The sequence below is a fragment of the Oncorhynchus masou genome, chromosome 30 (genome assembly GCF_036934945.1).
Source record: "Oncorhynchus masou masou isolate Uvic2021 chromosome 30, UVic_Omas_1.1, whole genome shotgun sequence".
Classification (NCBI taxonomy): Eukaryota; Metazoa; Chordata; class Actinopteri; order Salmoniformes; family Salmonidae; genus Oncorhynchus; species Oncorhynchus masou.
In genome coordinates, this window is record NC_088241.1 from 62007508 (window position 1) to 62021043 (window position 13536).

General features: G+C 45.0%; 2 protein-coding genes across 2 annotated transcripts in view; both read right to left on the minus strand.

The window, feature by feature from the left end:
* Window positions 1-2326, minus strand: part of LOC135522988 (uncharacterized) — a 3996-nt gene extending 1670 nt beyond the window's left edge. The window contains exon 1 of the mRNA XM_064949725.1: window positions 2315-2326. Within this exon, the coding sequence (XP_064805797.1) occupies window positions 2315-2326 (12 nt within the window). The remainder of the gene's footprint in view (window positions 1-2314) is intronic.
* LOC135522914 (B-cell receptor CD22-like) overlaps window positions 1-6251 on the minus strand; it is a 45014-nt gene extending 38763 nt beyond the window's left edge. Inside the window, exon 1 of the mRNA XM_064949612.1 lies at window positions 6172-6251. Coding sequence (XP_064805684.1) covers window positions 6172-6220 — 49 coding nt within the window. The 5' untranslated portion in view covers window positions 6221-6251. The remainder of the gene's footprint in view (window positions 1-6171) is intronic.
* Window positions 6252-13536: the final 7285 nt, after the last annotated feature.

The following is a 13536-nucleotide window of genomic DNA, read 5'->3' on the forward strand; positions in this document are numbered from 1 at the left end:
GGAGCGGGGTTTTTTTTTGTTCAGAAGAAGGACGGGTCCCTGCGCCCATGCGTGATTATCGAGGGCTGAATGACATAACAGTTAAGAATCGTTATCCGCTTCCTCTTATGTCTTCGGCCTTCGAGATCCTGCAGGGAGCCAGGTTTTTCACCAAATTGGACCTTCGTAACGCCTACCATCTCGTGCGCATCAGGGAGGGGGACGAGTGGAAGACGGCGTTTAACACTCCGTTAGGGCACTTTGAATACCGGGTTCTTCCTTTCGGCCTCGTTAACGCTCCAGCTGTCTTTCAGGCACTAGTTAACGACGTCCTGAGAGACATGCTGAACATTTTTGTTTTCGTTTACATGGACGATATCCTGATTTTTTCACCGTCTCTCTCGATTCATGTTCAGCACGTGCGACGCGTCCTCCAGCGCCTTTTGGAGAACTGTCTTTATGTGAAGGCTGAGAAGTGCATTTTTCATGCCGCCTCTGTCCCTTTCTCGGTTCCGTTATTTCCGCTGAGGGCATTAAGATGGATCCCGCTAAGGTCCAGGCTGTCATTGATTGGCCCGTTCCTAAGTCACGCGTCGAGCTGCAGCGCTTTCTGGGCTTCGCTAATTTCTATCGTCGTTTCATCCGTAATTTCGGTCAGGTGGCAGCTCCCCTCACAGCCCTTACTTCTGTTAAGACGTGCTTTAAGTGGTCCGTTTCCGCCCAGGGAGCTTTTGATCTTCTTAAGAATCGTTTTACATCCGCTCCTATTCTTGTTACACCTGACATCTCTAGACAGTTTGTTGTTGAGGTTGACGCGTCAGAGGTGGGCGTGGGAGCCATTCTTTCTCAGCGCTCTCTCTCTGACGGCAAGGTCCATCCTTGCGCGTTTTTCTCTCAGCGCTTATCGCCGTCAGAACGTAACTATGATGTTGGTAATCGCGAACTGCTCGCCATCCGCTTAGCCCTAGGCGAATGGCGACAGTGGTTGGAGGGGGCAACCGTTCCTTTTGTCGTTTGGACTGACCATAGGAACCTTGAGTACATCCGTTCAGCCAAACGACTTAATGCGCGTCAGGCTCGTTGGGCTCTGTTTTTCGCTCGTTTCGAGTTTGTTATTTCTTATCGTCCGGGCTCAAAAACACCAAGCCTGATGCTTTATCTCGTCTCTTCAGTTCTTCTGAGGTCTCCTCCGACCCCGAGGGGATTCTCCCTGAGGGGCGTGTTGTCGGGTTGACTGTCTGGGGAATTGAGAGGCAGGTAAAGCAAGCACTCGCTCACACTCCGTCGCCGCGAGCTTGTCCTAGGAACCTTCTGTTCGTTCCCGTTCCTACTCGTCCGGCCGTTCTTCAGTGGGCCCACTCTGCCAAGTTAGCCGGCCACCCCGGCGTTCGGGGTACGCTCGCTTCCATTCGCCAGCGTTTCTGGTGGCCCACTCGGGAACGTGACGCGTCGATTTGTCGCCGCTTGTTCGGTCTGCGCGCAGACTAAATCTGGGAACTCTCCTCCTGCCGGCCGTCTCAGACCGCTTCCCATTCCCTCTCGACCGTGGTCTCACATCGCTTTAGATTTTATCACCGGACTGCCTTCATCAGCGGGGAAGACAGTTATTCTTACGGTTGTCGATAGATTCTCTAAGGCGGCTCATTTCATTCCTCTCGCTAAGCTCCTTCTGCTAAGGAGACGGCTCAGATCATTATCGAGAATGTTTTTCGAATTCATGGCCTTCCGTCTGACGTCGTTTCCGACAGAGGCCCGCAGTTCACGTCTCAATTTTGGAGGGAGTTTTGCCGTTTGATTGGGGCTTCTGTCAGTCTCTCGTCCGGCTTTCATCCCCAGTCTAACGGTCAAGCCGAACGGGCCAATCAGACTGTTGGTCGCATTTTACGCAGTCTTTCTTTTCGTAACCCTGCGTCTTGGTCAGAACAGCTCCCCTGGGCAGAGTACGCCCACAACTCGCTTCCTTCGTCTGCTACCGGTCTATCTCCTTTTCAGAGTAGCCTCGGGTACCAGCCTCCGCTGTTCTCATCTCAGCTCGCCGAGTCCTGCGTCCCCTCGGCTCAGGCTTTTGTCCAGCGTTGCGAGCGCACCTGGAAGGGGGTCAGGTCGGCACTTTGCCGTAATAGGGCGCAGACTGTGAGGGCCGCTAATAAGCGTAGGACCAAGAGTCCTAGATATTGTTGCGGTCAGAGAGTATGGCTCTCCACTCAGAACCTTCCCCTTAAGACAGCTTCTCGCAAGTTGGCCCCGCGGTTCATTGGTCCGTTCCGTATTTCTCAGGTCATTAATCCTGTCGCAGTGCGACTTCTTCTCCCCGCGCTATCTTCGTCGCGTTCACCCGGTCTTCCATGTCTCCTGTGTTAAGCCCGTTCTTCGCGCCCCGCTCGTCCCTCCCCCCATCCTTGTCGAGGGCGCACCCATCTACAGGGTTCGTAAGATTTTGGACATGCGCCCTCGGGGCCGTGGTCATCAGTACCTAGTGGATTGGGAGGGGTACGGTCCTGAGGAGAGGAGTTGGGTTCCCTCTCGGGACGTGCTGGACCGTTCGCTGATCGATGATTTCCTCCGTTGCCGCCAGGTTTCCTCCTCGAGTGCGCCAGGAGGCGCTCGGTGAGTGGGGGGGTACTGTCATGTCTTGTTATGTCTGTTCCTGTCCTTTCTCTTCACTCTGTCTCTCTCTGCTGGTCTTTTTAGGTTACCTTCTCTGTCTCTCATTCTTCAGCTGTTCTACATCTCCCCTAACTAGCTCATTCACTCTTTCCCACCTGTTCTCTCTTCCCCCTCTGATTAGGTCTCTATTTCTCTCTCTGTTCCTGCTACTTTCAGTGTCTGATTCTTGTTTGTGTTTTTGATGCCAGAAGCAAGCTGTCGTCTCGTTTGCTTCCACCTTGTCCTATCCTGTCGGAGTCTGCCTGGCAGGTGCATCCTGCACTATACTAACGTTCTTTTTGTTCCGTTGACAACGTTGGAAGAGGATTTATGCCATTCCTGTTTTTCATTAAAGAACTCTGTTTTCTGTTAAAACCGCTTTTGGGTCTTCACTCAAGTACATAACAGTCTTAACATTACAATGAAAAGATAGTGAAGAAGTCGACACTTGTCTTACGATCTTGAAAAGTGATCACAGAAAAGGAGATGATATCACACCCATAGTGAGTTCTGACAAACTGAAGTGTTGCAATTCAAGTTGGACAATGGCATGTGATGTACTTCCTATTCCTTATAAGTGAACAAAATTATTTGCATTTTCAAAAGCAAGTAGTATAATTTTGTACTAATTATATACAGTCAAAAGTTTAGACACACCTACTCAAGGGTTCTCTCTTTTACTATTGTCTACATTGTAGAATAATATTGAAAACATCAAAATTATGAAATAACAAATATGGAATCATGTAGTAACCAAAAGTGTTAAATCAAAATATATGTTATATTTGAGATTCTTCAAATTAGCCACCCTTTGCCTTGATGACAGCCTTGCATACTCTTGGTATTCTCTTAACCAGCTTCATGAGGTAGTCACCTGGAATGCATTTCAATTAACAGGTGTGCCTTGTTAAAAGTTATGCATAACATACAGACTTGTACACAAAGTCAACAGACCTCAATACCCTGCTACGTAAGGATAGTATGCATCCCCTTCCACTCAGGAATGGTCTACCATACAGTCAGTTATGCAGGGTTAAAGAAATCTGTGGCCAACATTCAGATTTTGACAGCAATGCTAAGAAAATTAAAAATCAATTTAAATTCAGAGGCCACATGGAAAAAAACTCTTGATGCTGCAACGATGAAAATATCTCAAAAACCAAGAGAGGAAATGCTAAAAACTTAACCAAAGAATAAAAACAAATATTTTGCATTACGTACACCAAGTGTTCAGAGAAAATGAAAGCAATTCTGAAAAAGCACTGGCATATTCTGCGATCAGACAACAAAATTGCAAACATCTTCAAGGAACCCCCTCTGGTGGTCTATAAACATGGTTGCAATGTGGGGGATAGATTAGTGAGATCTGACCATCCCCCTGAGCCCACTAAGACACTATTGACACCCATTCCAAATGGGAACTACAAATGTGGTTCATGCTGACAGTGCAATAGCACTACACAAACATCCTTCTTCAGACACACACATACAGGTGGAAACATCCCTGTTAGGGGTCTCATCTCTTACAAGATAAAGGGTGTAATCTCTCATCACATGTTCATGTGGGGAAGCCAACTCATTACAAACAAAAAAACAATTAAAACAATGCATAGTGACCACTGTAACGTGTGTCATAGCTGATGAGGAAGAACACTGATTATCCAGTAGCAGCTCACTTTGTTGAAAACACTAAACAGATCCCACCCACAAAACATCCTATCCTCAAATACACAGGTATTGAGCATGTTGCTCAAAGAAATACAAAACAAGGAGAAAGGAGTTAACATGGAGATCCTAAAAAGCTCTCAACAGAGGGAGGCCTACTGGTTTCCAGTAGCAGCTCACTTTGTTGAAAAACCATCCCATCTCCTCACTCAAAAACACACATATACACACGCATTGAGCATGTTGGCCAACAAGGAGAGGAGTGGAGATCCAAGTGGGAGGAATACTTGACTTTGAATATCTTTGATCTCTGGCCCTTTTTATGAACAATTCTTATAAATTGATCTATTCTTTCTACATCTTATCAGCGTACAACCAATATGTTCCCCCTGTTGATGATGCTTATTATGCATTATGGATGAACCAAAAGATTACATGTAACAACATTTTAAATATATTAAATATATGTGAAATTATATTAAACAAAAATGTATGTTGATGCTAATCTTATACTAATGTTAATGATAACAATAGCCTAATATAGTCAATATGATGTAAACTATCATTTTAACAGTTTCACTCAATTCACTCTAATTAACCTCATAATTATGACACACCCTCACTATTGTTATTGGTTGCACTTATTCCACTGTTTGTCTACATAACCTGGTTCAAGCATTCATGACTTTACCCTGAAGAAGGAACAGTGATGCCAAAACGTTGGTGTTTTCCTTAATAAATTACTGGGAGTTTATATATATATATATATGAGTGTGCAACTCTCTTTGTTTTTATATCTTACAGTGTATTCACCGTTAGTCAGCACCTCTACACTAAGTCATTTTATCTGGGTTTGCTCCAGCTCATACTTGTTATATCACCTGAACTTAACAAAAAAATAAATAAACATGTGAAGATATTAAAGTCAGTGACATGAAACAGTATTTCTCCCGTTTCTGATTTTCTCTACTTTAGAGTTTAAAAAAAAAACTAAATGTTATCAGATGTTCAACCATAACCTAATATTACATCAAGGGAACCTGAGTTTACTTTTTTATTGTTATTTTATTTATTTAACTAACAAAGTTATGCAACACCCAATACCCCTGTGTGAATAAGTAATTGCCCCCTTACTCTCAATAACTGGTTGTGCCACCATTCCAAAACACACAATCTACGTGAAAATGATGAAAAGCAACAAATGTAAAGTTTTGTAATGGCCTAGTCAAAGTCCAGACCTCATCCCAAGTGAGATATTGTGACAGTTTATGCTTGAAAACCCACAAATGTTGCTGAGTTAAAAAGCAGTTCTGCACGGGAGAGTGGTCCAAAATTCCTCCACAGCGATGTGAAAGACTGATCAACAACTACAGGAAGTGTATGGGAAGTGTATTTAATGTATTAAAAGTGTTGGAATGGGAAGTGTAATGGGAAATGAGACATTGTGACAGTTCATGCTTGAAAACCACAAATGTCACTGAGTTAAATCAGTTCTGAGTGTTAGGGGACAATCACTTTTTCACACAGGGGCATTGGGTGTTGCATAACTTTGTTAATTAAATAAATGAAATGAGTATGTAATTGTTGTGTAATTTGTTCATTCAGGTTCCATTCATCTAATATTAGCTGTAGATTGAATATCTGATATAAAATCAAACATTTACTTTCAAAAACAAGCAAAAGTAGAAACATTTGAAAGGGGGAAAACACGTTTCACGGCACAGTTTGAATCCAGACTATTAAACTGCACTAATCAGGAATTAACTTTACACTTTACTACACAATTAAAAAGCCGGAATATAGCGCATCCCATAACATATCATGATTTATTATTCCTTTATGTCTGATTCATAACTAGTTGTTGTTGTGTGTAAGACTCACCTGATATAAAGAGGCCAATGAGAAAAAACATGTTCTCAGGACAAGCCATGTGAGAACTCACACACTACTGATCACCTGAAACAGTACAAACATTCACTTCCTGGTAGAGTAGGTCACATGACACATACTGCATCACATTGAAACTTTAGTCCATAGTCACATAGGTTCTTCAGTTGTGAAGCTAATACATGAACTAACAGCCGTACATTGAACATTTTGAATCTCATGACTAAAATATAAAGTTAAGATGTGAAGTAGTTGACACTTGCCTTACACTGATGTAAACGGTCCACAGGAAAGACTGTCACACACACATAGTGTGTTCTGACAAACTAAAGTGCTGAAATTCATGTGGCACATCTCACATCTCATCAGTGACATACTTCCTAATAAGTGTACTTGTATGACAGGATGCTTGAATAGTCTATGTGATGGGTGTCAACATCAGTTGTGAAAACATGGTATGCTAATTGAAGTGTTAAGAACATTGTAATTTTCTAATGAACCTTCTACTCCAGAAGAATTAGTCTCAGTCACTTGAAACATTGCAGAGGTGGCCTGATCCATGTTTCACCAGTTTCAAATGAAATGGGCCCCAGCTGCCCACTGACTGATTCTACACACAAAGTGTGTGTGTGTCAGCCACTGACTCAACAGCATTATATGGTCTATACATTTCATTACTGCCCAAAATGAAACACTTATACACAAGATAGTTTTCATTGTGGGATAATAATATTCATTGCAGTTAATGTATGTGTGGTGGGTAAATAACCCTTTTAGGGGAAGGGGACCCCTTTACAGCATTTTGTTACAGGCCCCCAAGTAGTCAAGTCCGCCCTTGATACAACAACAGAAACGTTCTGCAATATAACCATCTGCCTCTCCTCTATCTCACAGGCTTGAATAGCTAAATCATTAACCAAAATCCATCCAACTTGATAAATTAAATTTGAGTTCAGTAAAAGACACCCGGTTCTCACATTATCTTTCAGCATGAAAAACAGACTTTGCCAGAAACAGAGTAACTGTAATTGTAGCTGATGGATTATCACACACTCCTCCATTTCTCCTGCACCCACTTCCTCTTTCATTACATCACTTCTATCTGCCAGGAAGAGCATGGTGGGCTGGGAGCCACAGGAGGGAGCCATCGACCTGCAGGTCAAGGTGTACCTCCCTGATGGTCATGTCTAGATGGGATACAGCTTTTGTCAAATTGAGGTTCGTAAGTTGATTTTATGTTTTATTTTAGCTAACCCTAACCCTTTTTCTTACCTTAATCTAATTATCCTAACCTGCTACGTTAATTCTCCCAACCTGCTGCACAAGTTCTACATTTGCAAGGAAAAGTCCATTTTGACAAAAGGATATATCCCTTCGATTATAAACCCTCTTGGACCTGCCCAAGGCCTTCTTGGAGAAGGAGACCCAGGAACTGAGGATGTACTTTACCCAGCAGGTGGGTTTTTACTACAGTGCAAGTAATGAACAACCTCAAATGTATTCTCATTTGTGGCTCTTGATCAACACTCAAAACAAAAGCAGATGTAATAACTCTCAACAACACACACATGAACATAGACATGTAATGGGGATATTTAAGAAGAATAAAGTTCAGATTCAGTTTAGAGTGATTCATATAGTGTTCAGCATATTTATCTATTTGACCTTCCTGTAACATGATTTCAGGGGGGAGAATATGGTACAGGTTACAGGGTAATTGAGGTAATATGTACAAGGAGGTAGGGGTAAAGTGACTAGGCATAGATAATAAACAACAGCATAAAAAAGGGGTGTCAATTGGCCCAGCGTCATCTGGGTTAGGGGAAGGTTTGACCCACAGGGATGTCCTTGTCCCATCGCGCTCTAACGACTCATGGGGCGGGCCAGGTGCACGCTGACACGGTCGCCAGGTTATGGTGTTTTGTCTGACACATTGTTGTGGATGGCTTCCAGGTTAAGCAGGCTTTGCGTCATGAAGCAGTGCAGCTTGGTTGGGTTGTGTTTCGAAGGACGCACAACCTTTGCATTTCCTGAGTCCGTAAGGGAGTTGCAGCGTTGAGACAAGACTGTAACTACCAATTGGATACCACAAAATTGGGGGAAAAAAGTGGTAAAAATTCAAAAGAATTAAAAAAATTGTCTATCATTAAAAAAATATATATATATACATTTTAGGGCCTTCCTCTGACACCACGTGGTGTAGAGGTCCTTGATGGCTGGAAGCTTGGCCCCAGTGATGTACCGGTCGATACACACTACCTCCTGTAGCGCCTTGCGGTTGGAGGACCCATGCCAAATCTTTTCAGTCTCCTGAGGGGGATATAGGTGTTGTTGTGCCGTCTTCATGACTGTCTTGGTGTGTTTGGATAATGATAGATTGTTGGTGATGTGGACACCAAGGAACTTGAAGCTCTCAACCTGCTCCACTACAGTCCCGCTCGGCCCTCCTTTTCCTGTAGTCCACGAACATCTCCTTTGTCGTGATCACGTTGAGGGGGAGGTTGTTGTCCTGGCACCACACTGCCAAGGTTTTGACCTCCTCCCTACAGGCTGCCTCATTTTATGTTGGTGATCAGGCGACTCCAGGCGATTGTTGTGTCATCGGCAAACTTAATGATGGTGTTGGAGTCGCTCAGTCATGGGTGAACAGGGAGTACAGGAGCGGATTAAGCACGGACCCCTGAGGAACCCTCGTGTTGAGTATCAGAGAGGCAGATGTGTTTTTGCCTACCCTTACCACCTGGGGTGCGGCTCATCAGGAAGTCCAGGATCCAGTTGCGGTGGGAGGTATTTAGTCCCAGGGTCCTTAGCTTAGTGATGAGCTTTGAGGGCACTACGATGTTGAACGCTGAGCTGTAGTCAATGAACAACATTCTCACGTAGGTGTTCCTGTTGTTCGAGTAGGAAAGGGCATTTTTGAACGCAATAGAGATTGCGTTATCTGTGGATCTGTTGGGGTGGTATGCAAATTGGAGTGGATCTAGTGTTTCTGGGATGATGGTGTTGATGTGAGCCATGACCAGCCTGGCTACAGACATGAGTACTACGGGTTGGTAGTAATTTAGGCAGGTTGCCTTGGTGTTCTTGGGCACAGGGAATATGGTGGTCTGCTTGAAACATGTAGGTATTACAGACTCGGCCAAGGACAGGTTGAAAATGTCAGTGAAGACACTTGCCAGTTGGTCAGCGCATGCTCAGAGTACACATCCTGGTAATCCTTCTGGCCCTGCGGCCTTGTGAATGTTGACCTGTGGAATCCTTTTGTCGTCCATAATATTTTGCAATCTCTGCCACATCCGACAAGTGCCAGAGCCGGTGTAGTAGGATTCAATCTAAGTTGGATTCAATCTTGCAAGGTCTGTAGCTTTTGTGGCGTGATGGGTAACGATGCTTCGTGGGTGTCAGATTTTGATGTGTGCAGAGGGTCCCTGGTTCGAGCCCAGGTAGGGGCGTGGAGAGAGACTGAAGCTATATTGTTACATTGATGTTTGAAATTTGCTGCTTGACTGAGGGACCTTACAGATAATTATATGTGTGGGGTACAGAGATGAAGTAGTCATTCAAAAATCATGTTTAACCAACATAGAAGTGTGTTCATCAACAGACATTTTAACGTAACTTTAGGGGCATGGCATCTTCTAATGGTGATGAACCCAAATTCACTGCTGGGAGGGGGAGGTTTTTCTCATACTCTGATCAAACCCCTGTAAAGTGTGTAGGTGCAGGAGGTTCCCCCATGTTTTGCTCCACATAAAAATGGGATGAAAGCCCTTCATCTAGTGTTAATCCAAATGCCCCTGTAGATGGTCTCGCTGAGCTGGTCACTCAGCTAGCCCGGGAAATAGGTAGCTCAATTAGGGAAGAACTACAGAGTGGCAGGTCCAGTACTTATGAGCCACCAGTAAGTACAGAAAAGATAAGTGATCATCATTCAGAGTCAGTAGGATATGTAGATCTCAGTCAAATTAAGTTCATCATGAAGATGGGCAGAGTGCAAGTATGGAGAGACTCATTCACCTGCTTGAATGTACCTTAGAGAAGAGCATACCACCTGTTATGGTTTCACAGACACAGGCCAAGGCACCATCTTTCCCCACCCAGCCCTTCAGGCGTAGGGAATGCAGGGTTTGTGGCTCAACAGATCACTCCACTGTGATGCACTGTAGACATGAGAACCTGTGCCTCCGGTGCTTTTCCCCAGATCGTTGGAAGTCAAATTGTCCTAAACTGGGGGAACGTTATGTCAATCCCGGTGGTGAGAGACGCCCACCACAACAGCAGAGAAACTCACCACCACAGCAGCAACCGTTAAACTGACACGCCCACAGGTGACGGGGGGAAATGTGGGTGTTCAACTGTCTACCCCCAAGAAAGAATTTGATGATCTCGAGAAAACGTATAAGACTTTGTGCTCTGATGCGAAAGAAGGAGAGCAAATTGTTATGTTAGGTTCACAAGAAGTTGAGGCTTTTTCAGATTTGTTTTACACCTCTGTGTCTGTACATGGGAAAGTACAGCTTAAGGGCATGCTTGACACTGGGTCTATGGCCTGTACATTGAGTGAACATGCGGTGCAGAGACTTTTGGAAGCAGGTGCCCTTCCTCAGCATTATCAGCCTCCCGCAGAGTTAGTATTAGTGGGGTGTGGGGGGAAGAAGACCTCAACAAAGTGTTTCTATGATTTGGAGATACAAATCTATGGGATTGATGTTAAAGTGCCCACTCTAGTTGTTCCTGGACAGCGTGATGATCTCAGTCTGGGATCGAATGTCATTAAGCATCTATTGCATGAGATGAAAGGCACTGACGAATACTGGAAGCTCGTCAACAACATGGATGGCCAGACCCACTCACCAGAGGGTGAGCAGTTTCTGCAGATGATGACAAGTGTCACAAGATGGAAGGGACAGCAAGTCGATGGCAAGATTGGGACAGTGAAGCTCACTCAAGCTGTGACTCTTTCGCCCAAGACTGAACACTTAGTTTGGGGTAAACTTCCTAAAAATGTGGCATGGTCTCCAGGCAGCACTGTAATAGTCGAACCTACCAGGTCAAAGGTCATGCCCAGAAACATACTCGTGGGTAGAGTTATTACACCCATGTGGGGAGATGGCTGGGTCCCTTTAAAGGTAGTAAACTGTTCTGACAAACATCTCACCCTAAGACGTAACATGAAGTTGGCAGATGTGTCTACATGCTTGGCTGTTGAGGATGCAACAATCTTTCAGGGCCTTCATGAAGTGAGGAAAACCCCAATGGAACAGAAGCAGGATGACAATGGCTGCCACAATCTGAAACAAAGACTGTCTGATCTAGGATTAGTAGACATTGACATTGATGGATGCCAGGTAGCTGACCAGTGGAAGGAAAAGCTTGTGAATACCATCACAAAATATGAAGACATCTTCTCAAGACATAATCTGGACTGCGGAGAAGCCAGGGGTTATGTTCACCGTATCCACCTGGTTGATGACAGACCCTTCCGGCTACCATACAGAAGAGTTCCGCCTGCTCATTACCTGAAGCTGAGGAAGGTATTGACAGATATGGAAGAAGTAGGTCTTATACGCAAGTCAGTTAGTGAGTATGCCTCCCCTTTAGTCATGGTATGGAAGAAAGACGGGAGTCTGAGGTTATGCACTGACTTCAGGTGGATGAATGCACGAACGGTGAAGGACGCTCATCCCCTTCCTCATCAAGCAGATTGCCTCGCAGCCCTTGGTGGCAGTGCATTTTTCAGCACCATGGACTTGACCTCAGGATTTTATAACATTCCAGTTCACGAAGAGGACAAGAAGTACACAGCCTTTACCACACCGATGTGACTTTATGAGTACAATCGCATGCCACAAGGTCTGTGTAACAGCCCGGCCTCTTTCATGAGAATGATGTTGAGTATATTTGGGGACCTAAACTTCTCAAATCTCCTTTGTTACCTAGATGACTTGTTGGTCTTTGCACCCACCGAGGAACAGGCTCTACAGCGACTTGAAGTTGTGTTTAGAGCCAACAATCTCAAGCTAGCACCCAAAAAATGCCACTTTCTACGAAGAACAGTGAAATTCCTCGGACATATCATTAAAGAGGACGGTGTGTCAGTGGATCCTGAGAAGGTGGAGGCCATTGCCAAGATGAGCCAAGCTCAGCTGATGGAGGCAGATGGATGCACTCCCTCTGCTCTAATCCTTCTTGGGTATGGTATTATATTACCAGCACTTCATTCCTGACTGTTCTGCTATAGCCAGACCTTTGTTGGCACTCACTGGGGGTCAAAAGAGAAGAGGAAGAGATGGGAAGAAGAGCAACAGTGGGATTTCCCGGAAGCTGACGCTATCGGATTGGACTGAGGAGTGTGTCGCTGCATTCCAGAAGCTGAAGGATGCTCTTTTGAATTGTGTCGTGCTAGCTCACCCTGATTTCGAGAGGCAGTTCATTCTCTTCACTGACACTTCCTTGGATGGTCTTGGGGCAGTGCTTTGCCAAGTACCTGAAGGTGAAGATAAGGCAAGGCCCATAGCATTTGCGAGCAAGACCCTGAGTAAGTCGCAGAGAAGGTATCCATGGAGTGTGTGTGAGAAATTCAGTCACTGGCTTAAGGGGCACGAGTTCACTGTCTGGACAGATAGTAACCTGTTAACGTACATCATGACAAAACCCAAGCTGGACGTTTGCGAGCAAAGATGGGTTGCCAAGCTGGCACCGTACAACTTTGATTTGAAGCGTATCCCAGGCAGCAAGAATACAGTAGCAGATGCACTGAGCCGCGACCCCTTTGCAGTGACTGTCGCGCAGAGACTGATGAGGGAGTCCTACCTAGCACTTCTGTCTGAGGCTGTTGAGACGCTGAATGATGATGTCCAAGATGCCTTCCGTTGGGCTTCTTATCCCCAGGAGATAACCTCTTTGACCACTGCTGAAGTGAAGGCCATATGTCAGCTCCATATTGACTGGGAATGTTCAACGGAGATGCAAGCAATCCAGCTTGGTTCCAACACCCAACGGCTGCTTTCTCCTGGTATTGACACTTTGCCTGAACTCTCGCACGAGGAACTTCGAGATCTCCAGCTGCAAGACTCTGTGACTTCCAAGGTCATCCCTTTCGTCTTCAATAAGAAACGGCCCACCAGACGAGATCGATACAATGTTTCTTCTAAAGTGTTGTTGCTGATGAAACAGTGGGATCGCTTGATCCTAAGAGAGGGAGTTCTGTATCGTGTCATTAAGGAGAGTCACACAAACCGGAGAAGGTTCCAGTATGTCTTGCCAGAGGTGTTGAGACTCAAAGCGATGACTGGCATTCACAATCTTGCAGGACATCAAGGCCAAGCTCGAACTCTAGCTCTGGCCAGACAGAGATTT